General features: G+C 45.3%; 1 protein-coding gene across 3 annotated transcripts in view; it reads left to right on the top strand.

Annotated features, from left to right (window-relative positions):
• antxr2a (ANTXR cell adhesion molecule 2a) overlaps positions 1-10,505 on the top strand; it is an 84,686-nt gene extending 74,181 nt beyond the window's left edge. For 2 of the 3 annotated variants that reach the window (XM_080003427.1, XM_080003426.1), the window contains one exon: positions 7,364-7,474. In XM_080003427.1, coding sequence (XP_079859553.1) covers positions 7,364-7,402 — 39 coding nt within the window. In that variant the 3' untranslated portion in view covers positions 7,403-7,474. Of the gene's footprint in view, positions 1-7,363; positions 7,475-10,414 lie in introns of those variants that run through there. The other variant, XM_080003428.1, reaches the window with a different exon arrangement.
• The last annotated feature ends 1,604 nt before the right edge of the window (positions 10,506-12,109 follow it).

Genomic DNA, 12,109 nt, shown 5'->3' with positions numbered 1-12,109 from the left:
CAATACTGAAATACAATAACAGATACTGTATATCATCGCTGTCTGGCAGGCCACTGGTGAAATACCGTCCACGGTGATACTGTTGTGAAACCAGATTTCACCACGTTTCACACTACAAAATAACTTTGATTTTATATGAAATAATAGTTCCCTTCATTCACCCTCTACCCCTCTCCCTTTATAAACACCTCATTGTCCTTGAGGAAATGTCGTCCAGTGACACTGAATCTCCAGGCATCATGCCACGGCCCGCACACTTAACTTTTTACTGGTGACCCGAAATGAAACATCATCACCCCCCTCTCCTCCCCCTGCTCAATCACGTCGGCGTCGCGCCTTGATTGCCTTTCATATGTCACTTTATTTACACAGAAGACCTCGTTTGGAGTCACAGTCGCCGTTTGAAAGGCCCGTGCTGTAAATATGCTGTCTGAAGTGGGATATTTATGTCCCTGTAAATTATGACAGCGGAGCACTCAGCGGCGGCTTTTTATTATTACTGTGGATCTGAATCACGGGCAGCGCCGCCGTGCCCAGATCAACACTAACATTAAATGCTATCATTGCTACGCTCCTTTGCCATATTAGGGGGCTTACTTTAACAGATTCCTGACAGCTGCCCCAGTCAACTCGGATGGAATCTATTTTTACGGTGGAACAGGAGGAGAATTTCAACCTGGTGGCCTCACTTCTCTTAATCTTGACTTTAATAATCTCTCCTTGTCTTTTTACCATGTGACCGGCATTGTCAGCGAGCGTCATGTGTTTGGCAGTGTCTCAGGTGGCTCCGGTTTCCCATCAGGCCAGATGGCAGATCTATGTGGGCAGTGTGTGGATGAGGGGCTGAGAGAATAGGGCTTTGCCTTGTGCGGGGAGGATTGCTCACTCGCTGGCGCTCTCCTCGGCCCCCTTGCAGCTGTGCTCTTCCCCTCCATATTGAAATTGGTTCAATATGTGTTGGAGAACTCAGAGTAAAAACGAACGCGTCAAATGGTTCGACAGACAGGCATCTGAGAGCCTCTTCATGTCGAGGGACCCATGCATTGATGGCTTCATTTTCTTTGGAGCCTGTTGAATTTTCCCTACGCCCAAAAACAGCAAACAGTGTATTTTACATAGCAGGTTTTTGTGGGTGTGGAGCTTTATCCAGTGAAATTAAAAGATCAGTCTTAATTAATTATGCCAATGAAAGGGATTCAGATGATTTGCACCTTATCTGGCTGCTGACATTGTGGACTCGAAAGCAGACTCGATTGACTGGCGGAGACCAGGGTTGGTTGGCACACAGCTATCTACTGGTCCTTTGAAAACTCACAGAAACAAAGATGTCACATCAAAATGTTTGCTTTCTTGACCTGCACATATCTCCTATGTAAAAACATCTGAAAGTCACTCATGTTTTGGTGAGGGTCACATTTCACTTTTATAGTATCGAAAGTAATGAGGTGGTCTGTGACTTCAACAAATTATAAAACTGTGTTAGATGGAGATTTTGGAAATGCGCAGATATTCTGGTATAAATGCGCAGATATGTTCTGTTTCTTGTTTGAATTAAATGTTCAAATGGTTTCTATTGGTTTCTTCATTTTTTGTAATTTTAGCATTTTAATCCTGTGCCAAACAACCCCATAGCGTGTGCACAACATGACTTTAATCACCATTCACCTCATTTTTGAAACATTTGCGTACATTAGAACATATTTATTTGCAGAATGGCTGAGACCTTCATCTTTCATTTGCTGCTGGTTAGAATATTCTAACGTAAATGATGCCAGAGAAATACGGCAGAGTGAAACGAGTGCCAACCCACTTCGGTCTCCCGTACTTTCACCCTCCCGACAACAGCCAGTACAGCCAAGACGCAGGCAGCTCCTCAACGAGCCAGCTCGTAAAAATACTTTCCCTGTTCTTCCAAAACGACTTTGTGAATGGAGCCCAATCGATGCGTCAGTTGGGGTAGTGTAGTACGTAGTGGAGTACAGCAGAGTAGATTAAATGTTTAGTGTTCACGTTACAGTCTGCAGTCAGGACAACATACACCAAACCAAACGTAAACACACCCAAACAAGCGCCGTATTTATCTTTACTGGAATCGAACGGAGGGAATGGAAGTGAGAAGTGCAGATTCCCGGGCCAGGTGACCTCCAGACCAGCAGCCTCTCAGTTGAATATTGATTTAAAAGCGGAGAATGCACATAGAAAACAGTAAATAGACGTTGTCTGGTAGTTTGAGGAGAGCGGTGGCTGTCCTGTTGGATTATGTAAACCCTAGATTACATACAGCCGGCAACAATAAAGGCGGCAAAGCTCTAATGTGGAAGGAAACGTCTCTGTTCTGGCAATAAAATCTTTCAAAGCCTGTAGCTTATCATTGCAAAATAAGCATCTTTCAACTGGATTACAACTCTGATGCTCGCAAGTATTTCCACACCACGGTCCAGATGGGAGATTCGTTTTGCAACCTACGACTCTGATTCATTGTGCAACTTGAATTCATACATGTAACAAACTTTACAATTAATAAATACAAGGAGCCAGTGCAAACATTTGGTCAGAGTGAACAAGCTTCCTCGCTGTTTGGTTCCAGTCTAGCGTTTCCAAAAGTCTTCGTAAAAGTTGGTGGTGAACATGAAATCATAAACACACCCAAACAAGCGCCGTATTTATCTTTACTGGAGTTGAACGGAGGGAATGGAAGTGAGAAGTGCAGATTTCCGGTCAGTCGCTGAGCGTTCGCTGATCGGAGCTGATGAGCGGGTCGCACGCTTCCCGGATGTGATATTTTATCAATAATATTCATCAAAACCTTCAAATAGCCTGTATAATTCACATTGAGGTTTGTGTCCACGTTGTGTCACATCCGATGGACGACGACATGACCAACACCGTGACATTAGACCTCAGATTGCAGCAATAAGACCAGAATGAAATGGGGGAATATTGGATTGGATTTATTTGAGAGATGGAGCAGTAGGGCTCGATGATATGTTGATATGTTGATATGATGATATGTTGATATGTTGATACGTTGATATGTTAATATTCTGATATGAGACTAGATATCGTGTGACATTTTGGTTATCGTAATATGGTGAGAAAATCAAATGTCTTCTCCTGGACTTTAGAGCTGTTCTGTTCTTCTGAAAGCACCGATAATCATCCCCAAAATATTGAACAAGGAAGCAGGGAAACAGGTTTTGCTCCTTAATCTAGTTGGAGGTGTCGACACACTATCCAAAACCATCTCAACAAATCCCACTTTTCATAACGAGACTAGTGTTTTGTGTTGCGTGCTTTTTCCATCCGGCATATTAATAATATTACCGAGGTTTATGTTACTTCATACTAGTGCAGTGCCCGTTCAAAACATGCCTGTTTGTGAAAGTCGCAGTGACTCATGGTGAAAAACACCAGGGAGATACACTCCTTTTCACGGGAAAACACACACCTAATCGCCCTTTCCCACTGCACCAAAAATCCAGTAACACCCTCTAACATCCAGCGTTTGTCATCAGTGGGAAAGGTAAAACCCGGGTTTCAGTCCCGGGTCAAATGACCCTGCAATAGACACAGGTTTTAATCAGCTCCAGCTCCGATCGGCTCTGATGTGAACGGGACACCCGGGTCGACTCGCTCATTTTGGCCACTTTACCGGAGCGATGCGAGGCGCGCTGAAGTTCCACGTGCTGGCGCATAAATAGACAGGAAGATTTGTGTATCATTCCATCATTTCTTATCCCATTAAGAATCTTAAATCTAAGTCAGAAGTGATTGGCTTTTTTTCCGCATGGGGGACCGTGTACTGTTTTGAGTGTGGGGCTCGCACCGTGGGAACCATAGTGGAGAACCTGCGGAGAATCGAAGGACATACATAGAGAGAGACGGACAGACAGAGATTCCTTCCTTTATTTGTTAGATATCTTATACACCAGACAGAAACATATTGAAACAAGTACACATGGACACAAGCATCGAAGGCCCAGCTCGTAAAAGAGAGATCATGGAGATCCACGATCCTCAGATCCATGGAGACGTATGGGGGACACATCAGAAGCCAAACATCCGGATCCCAGAGAAGGAGCCAAATGATCCTGCGACAGACACCACGTGGAGTCCAGACCGACGTGGACACCTGCAGAGCCGAGAAGGGCTGGACGGGGCCGGAGAGGAGGAGCAAGACATGTTTTGGGGACATCGTGGCCTCGGCAACCGCGACCCTGGCAACCGCCACCCAGGCAACCGCTCGCCTTGTCATCCCTCGCTCCAAGAAGTGGGTTGGAAAACGTTGCCACGTACTTTAGTGCCGGCAGTGGTTCAGGCTCCTTCCACATGAAGGAGCCTCAGTTTGAGCCTCATTATCTGATCAGTCTCAGAGCTCAGTGTCTCAGATAACAGTGGAACTAGGATCCAAACACTCCTCACTGGACATTCTCCATCGGTGCTGACATCTTGGAAATTAAATAACAGTAAAGTTTTAATATTCATAGTTTCGCTGGGTACCCCCTGAAACCTCTTGAAGTATCCCTGAGGCTCTCCAGCCCCAATATTGAGAACCACTGGTCAAGGAAACCTTTGGTTGATTCAAAAATTCTGATTTTGTTTTGCAGTATTTTGAATAATAATAATAATAATAATAATAATAACTGACAGGGATAGGGCCTGTGTGTGTGTGTGTGTGTGTGTGTGTGTGTGTGTGTGTGTGTGTGTGTGTGTGTGTGTGTGTGTGTGTGTGTGTAGGTGTGTGTGTCTTTGTGTGTATGCATGCGTGTGTGTGTGTGTGTGTGTGTGTGTGTGTGTGTGTGTGTGTGTGTGTGTGTTTACTGGTAGTGGACTGGAAGCTGCTGGTTCAGGGTGTGAAGAGATAAGATCATCATTAACAAAAATAATAAAACAAAAGTATAAAGCAGAAAATTGGACATTATATATTTTTCCTGCTTCCAACACATCAACTTCAAGAACTGACTGTTCACTTACTGCCTAATATATCCCTCATATGATAATAATATATAACAGTATACATGTAATTATAATATATAACAGTATATATATATATATATATATATATATATATATATATATATATAACAGTATATATATATATATATATGTATATATATATAACATATAACATATAACATATAACATATAACATCACTGCTTTAATGTTGTGGCTGATCAGTGCAACATGATCAACACACCCACTCGCTTGCTGTAAATTCTCCGGACAATGACCTGCTCTATTCCCACATTACTCTGACTTTGTACTGGGGAGCTGGCGGGGTAAAGTCTGTTCAATGTCTGGTCCAGCTGATTCTGTGTGTGTGTGTGTGTGTGTGTCAGCTCTCAGCGTCAAGTCTAGTTTTACATGATCAAAAAACTTCTCCATTCGAGGCTTTTCCCTCAGTTTAGTAGGATCCCATCGGAACACACACATCACTGCTCTTATCTCCGTCTGAAAAAATAAATAATAACCGCACCCCCACCCCTCTCCCTGTCTCCACCCGTCCATCTCCCCACTTCACTCTTCCATCAGTCACTCGTCTCGGGGTGGAGCAGGTGGGCCGCTCCGCCCGTCCCTCCGTCGCCCTCGACGTCCCCGTCGCTGCTCGCTGCCAAGTCAGGCCTCACTCATCTGGGATCTGGAGCGGGTCGCAGCGTATTGCGCTGCACCTGCTGCGCCCTCGCACCGTGTCCCTCCGCCTCCTCCTCCCGAAGCCTCCGCGCTTTAAAACCCGCAAAATCCACTGAACTTAGCCACTCTGACGGCCGCGGCCAAAACAGCATCTGATGTGCCTTATTTGTTGACTGTGCGAGATTAGTCGCAGAGGGTGCACGTCGAGGGGCTTAGCGTGCACGCAGGAAGGAAGCAGCCTCCCCCAACACCACCACCACCACCACCACCGCCACCACCGCCCCATCCCTCCACCTCGTCCCCCCCCGCACCCCTCCAACGCTGCCAATACTGACAAATGGAGGCTGAGCAGCGGAGCAGCTCGCCTGGAGCTCCGACCGGAGTGGGATTGTGCCGCCATTGCCAGGCACAGGGGGTGGAGGGTGGGGGTGGAGGGGCTCACCTGTAACACCTCAAGGCACGTGGTCGTCATGACAACGCACGCTGATGCACCAGATGAGGTTCTGGTCAGGGAGAGATGCGTGGGAGTGAATGGAGGGACAACGGAAGGAAGGAAGACAGGAAGGAAGACAGGGAGACAAGACAGGGAGACAAGACATAAACACGTGGTACAAAGAAATTAGGGAAAGAAAGAAAGAATAAAAGGAGAGAACAGAGGGTGAGAAAGAGGCCGTGGTTCACAGAAACAAAGAAAGGAATAACGAGCGAGAGGGTGTGTGTGTGTGTGTGTGTGTGTGTGTGTGTGTGTGTGTGTGTGTGTGTGTGTGTGAGATGGAGAGAGAGAGAGGGAGGGCGGGGGGTCGGAGCTGATTAGCTGTGCTAGAGCTCCCTCTTGATGCCAGTCGACGCCCGCCGCCAGTGAGTGGCTCCGCGGCAGAGGACCGGACCCCACCAGCAGGGTGAGGGGGTCCGGGGGTGGGTGGGGGGCACAGCCCAGGGGTGGTGAGGGGGGTGAGGAGGGTGAGGACCAGACCCCCAGACCGGGGGTCCAGGGGTGAAGTAAGAGGCTGCGTGAGGTTCTGCAGCGTCCTGGCTGCTCTGCTGCTTTTTGCTGCTAAAATCATCTTTCAGAAAACTGGAAATTGAAACCTTTTTCAATCATTTATTTTAATAAAAATTGCTTTTCGACCAGTGCTGCCGTGCACAATATTAACATGGTAGACTGTGAACTGTTTCTTAAAAAGAAAATGTATCAAATGTATTTGTGTCAATTCTATTTACAACGATATTTTAATAGTATTTTATTATTTGTGTTTGTTAACTGTTTTGTCTTAAGTCCAATAATTTGTACATTTTGTTAAAATACATTTTTTTGTTTATTAAATGAATACAAGTCAAAGTTTATATTAATATTTATTAATTCAAAGTACAAAATCTGTTGTTTTCCACATTTCAATAAAAGCTAAATAGAAATTACTTCTCACCAAAACATATGACAAAAATGAAAAAAATAATTTAGAAATCGATAAATCAAATTCAAAATATATTTATAAAGAATAAAAGATATATAGACAGATATGTTAAAAAAATGTTCTGAATGTCCTGGCTGTTAAATAACATTATTGGTTTATTCTGAGTCAAAGCCTTTCTACGAATGACTTGAAAATTTCAATTTTCAGCTGCAAATGAATAATGTTTGATTTGTTGTTTTTAATGTGTATTTTTTTATATTTGCTGAATGTATTAAAATGTATTTTGTTATATTTTGTTCCGTCTTTGTGTCGTCCTCAGGGTCGCTGCATGAATTTCAACCGTGTGCCGCATCATTAGAGGAAGAGGAGGAAAAGGAAGATCAGAGGTTTCAAATCCCAGAAAATAACTATCACTGTCCATACTAACACATATATATATACATATATATATACTGTATATATATATATATATATATATATATATATATATATATATATATATATATATATATACATATATATATATATACATATATGTGTGTGTGTGTGTGTGTGTGTGTGTGTGTGTGTGTGTGTGTGTGTGTGTGTGTGTGTGTTCCTTTATTAGATTTTTTTATGTTTTATACTTTTTTGATGTTTCTTTTTTAATTTAATTTAATTTTTTACATTTTTTCTTCACACATGTTTCACCAAACCCCGGCGGCGGTTTGGTGAAACATGTGGCTCTCGGGTCGAGTTAAGACCAAACCATGAACACGAACCATGAACACGCTGCGACCATATTGTGCAGCCGCAGACGGAAGCTATCGCCGCCGAAATAAAACACACACACGCTCCAGAGGTCCGGTCGCCTTTGGGGACGGTCTCATCACGGAGCCTCCCCTCCTCCGGGGGCGCTGCTCGCCGCTCGCTGCCCGGCGGCACTGCCTCCACGCGGCGCTGTCACTTCATCAACACGCATGACGGGCTGCGGACAGGACGCCCCCAGGCCCCGCCCCCACCCACCCCGCCCTCCCTCGCCGAGACACCTTCCCTCCCGTCACGCGCTCGGGACCCGAAATTAATAGAGCGTCACGGGCCGCGGGGCGGGCCGGCGCCCGCGTTGAGCCATGTCCAGAGCCCCAGACCCCGGGTCCTCCTCCTCCTCTTCCTCCTCCTCCTCCTCGGAGCGGTCCGAGACGCCGATGGAGCCGCCGCCCTCGCCGCATCCCAGAATATCAAAGTTTAATTAAAGTAATTAAAGTGAACAGCGAGCAGCCGCCTGTGACGCTGCGTGACCTACAACCGCCGTCACCACAACGCAAACCCGACGCAGCGGATTCGACGGACGGATAAGTATTGTTCATTTCCAGAAATTATCTTCCTAGGCCGCCTCCCCCCCGACCCCAAAACCCCCAAAACCCCCATACACCCCCCTGCACCCCCACACACCCTCCTACACCCCCATACTCCCCCAAAGTCCCCCGTGACTCCCCCTCGTCCCCAAAACGCCGGCGGAGAGGGACACATTGAAGGTGCGTGGCGCCTTTCTCAAGCGCGCTGTCATGACGCCGTCCACGAAATGATGGCCGTTTGGGTGGGGGCGGCGTAGGGTGGTGGGTGGGGGCGAGCGGGGGGTGTTGGGGGGGGCTGCAGCCGAGGGAAAAGGCTCCAACCATCCAGTCACTTTGCATCGGGGCGGAGGCTCCGACGGGACGTCGCGGCGCGGCGCGGCGCTTTGACGCCGAGTCGTGTGGACAGTGACCAGTGGCCAGGTCAGTGGCACGTCTGCACACGGCACGCCGGCCTCGTCAGCTGACACGCCAGATAAGTCCGGACGGCGTCAGGTTGGGGGGGGGGGGGGGGCGGGGGGGCGTGGCGCTCGTCTTCCCGGCTCATTCTTTTGTTTCCTCGCTCGGCGGCGCGGGGCGAGGGGGCGGAGTCGAGGTCCGAACTGGTTTCCATGGAAACATGTTTGACGCTTCCTTTCCGTCCGGTCAATACGGAACAGACACACAGACCCAATGTGGAACCGACTTCCCCCAGTGCCTCAGACGCAGGTTTTTGGAGGATTTCCTTCATGTAAATTTGAATGTTTGTGATGTTGTTCCATTTCAGAATGAATGACTCTGCTTTTCAAATATTTTATTTTATATAACTGTTCAATATTTTTATACTCTATTTGCACTTGTTCTCACATCACACTGCTTTCTTTGCACAAATGAAATTAAATGTAACTTTAAAAAAAACTTTTTTTTTAAGTTAAGTGAAAAATTTGTGTCACAGCAAAACTCTGATTTGTTTTATTTTCAACACAAATTTTAGAATTTTCTAAAGTTGTGAAAAACAACTTATCGTCACGTTTCACATTTTGTCATTTTCACGTTGAAATTTTCCCTCTTTCATGCAACTTTCTTCCTTTACAAAAAAGCAAAAAAGAGTTTCACCCCAAAATTGTATAGTTGTTGTTGTTGTTGTAATTTAAAAATGTTTTGCTAATATCGAATATTTTGCGATGGGTTTTTTTTGTACTGCTGCAGTTTTGAACTATTTTCTGTGAAACTGTTTTTTAAATAAAACCTGAATTTTGACTTTTTCTGTTTTCACATTGCTAGCGGCCATCTTTAATTGGACACAAACAGATTTATGGGATTAAACTGTGTGTGTGTGTGTGTGTGTGTGTGTGTGTGTGTGTGTGTGTGTGTGTGTGTGTGTGTGTGTGTGTGTGTGTGTGTGTGTCCACAGGTTTAAGCTGAAGTCTTTGGCACCGTGTTTGTTAGCGTTTACATTTTTATTTATTGTTGAAAATAATGTCATTGTTCTCTTATGGTTTTTTTATTATCACATTCTATTTTATTTTATTTAAAATAAAATAGTCGCTCGACAACATGGTTGAGTTAAAACTATTTTCTGAAAATTAATCAATCAATCACAAAATGAAAATCACCTGAAATTGCTTGTGTGTGTGTGTGTGTGTGTGTGACGACTAATAGAAACATATACAGAATAATATCATATTTATTATACTGCATCTCTCCCCCTCCCTCTCTCCCTTCCTCTCTCTCTCCCTCTCTCCCTTCCTCTCTCTCTCCCTCTCTCCCTTCCTCTCTCTCTCCCTCTCTCCCTTCCTCTCTCTCTCTCTCCCTTCCTCTCTCTCTCCCTCTCTCCCTTCCTCTCTCTCTCCCTCTCTCCCTTCCTCTCTCTCTCCCTCTCTCCCTTCCTCTCTCTCTCCCTCTCTCCCTTCCTCTCTCTCTCCCTCCCTTCCTCTCTCTCTCCCTCTCTCCCTTCCTCTCTCTCTCCCTCTCTCCCTTCCTCTCTCTCTCCCTCTCTCCCTTCCTCTCTCTCTCCCTCTCTCCCTTCCTCTCTCTCTCTCTCTCCCTGTGAGCGGCAGATGAATCCTAAACCTGCACCATATGCCGCCGCCGCAATTTGCTGATGGGCCCAAGCTGTTTTGGGGGCCACGAAATCCCGGGATTAGGGAGGTTTGATCCCCGGCGAGAGGGGGATGAAAAGGGACGGAGAGAGAGGGAGAGCGAGCGGAAGAGAGGGAGATGGTGGAGGGCGAGGAGGGAAGGGAAGTCACTTTCTCTGGAGCCAATGAGGAAGAGAGAGAGAGAGAAGTGATGCAGAGGATCCAATCCCCACGCCCTCCTCTGCCACGCCCTCCTCTGCCACGCCCTCCTCTGCCACGCCCTCCTCTGCCACGCCCTCCTCTGCCATCTCCTCGCACCCGAACACGGGACTGGACCCTGTTTGTTAGAACCAGGAGAACAACATGTCAACATGTCAACATGTCGAAAACATGTCTGACCACATGTCAACATAATGTCGACAACATGTCAACCACATGTAGATAACATGTCGATAACATGTCAATAACATTTCAACGACATGTCGATAACATGTCAATAGCATGTCAACATGTCGATAACATGTCGACATGTCGATAACATGTCGACAGCATGTCAACATGTCGATAATACGTCAACCACATGTCAATAACATGTCAACAACATGTCGATAACATGTCAATAACATATCAACACCATGTCGATAACATGTCGACAGCATGTCAACATGTCCATAATATGTCAATAACATGTTGATAACATGTCGATAACATCTCAACTTGTCAACTACATGTCGATAACATGTCGATAACATCTCAACTTGTCAACAACATGTCGATAACATGTCAAAAACATCTCAACTTGTCAACTGCATGTCAACTACATGTCAACAACATGTCGATAACATGTCAACATGTCGAAAACATGTTGACAACATCTCAACTTGTCAACTACATGTCGCCACATGTCAACAACATGTCGATAACATGTCGATAACATCTCAACTTGTCAACTACATGTCAACTACATGTCAACAACATGTCAATAACATGTCGATAACATGTCAACATGTCGATAACATGTTGACAACATCTCAACTTGTCAACTACATGTCCCCACATGTCAACAACATGTCGATAACATGTCGATAACATCTCAACTTGTCAACTACATGTCAATAACATGTCAACAACATGTCGATAACATGTTGACAACATCTCAACTTGTCAACTACATGTCGCCACATGTCAACAACATGTCAACATGTCAACAACATGTCGATAACATGTCGATTACATCTCAACTTGTCAACTACATGTCAACTACATGTCAACAACATGTCAATAACATGTCGATAACATGTTGACAACATCTCAACTTGTCAACTACATGTCCCCACATGTCAACAACATGTCGATAACATGTCGATAACATCTCAACTTGTCAACTACATGTCAATAACATGTCAACAACATGTCGATAACATGTTGACAACATCTCAACTTGTCAACTACATGTCCCCACATGTCAACAACATGTCGATAACATGTCGATAACATCTCAACTTGTCAACTACATGTCAATAACATGTCAACAACATGTCGATAACATGTTGACAACATCTCAACTACATGTCGCCACATGTCAACAACATGTCAACATGTCAATAACATGTCGATAACATCTCAACATGTCAATAACATGTTTCGTGGAGGAAGGTGAACAATAGAAGCCAC

The sequence above is a fragment of the Zeus faber genome (assembly GCF_960531495.2).
Source record: "Zeus faber genome assembly, chromosome: 7".
Classification (NCBI taxonomy): domain Eukaryota; kingdom Metazoa; phylum Chordata; class Actinopteri; order Zeiformes; family Zeidae; genus Zeus; species Zeus faber.
Note: the sequence above shows the minus strand (reverse complement) of the source record. Positions and strands in the feature narration are given on the sequence as shown.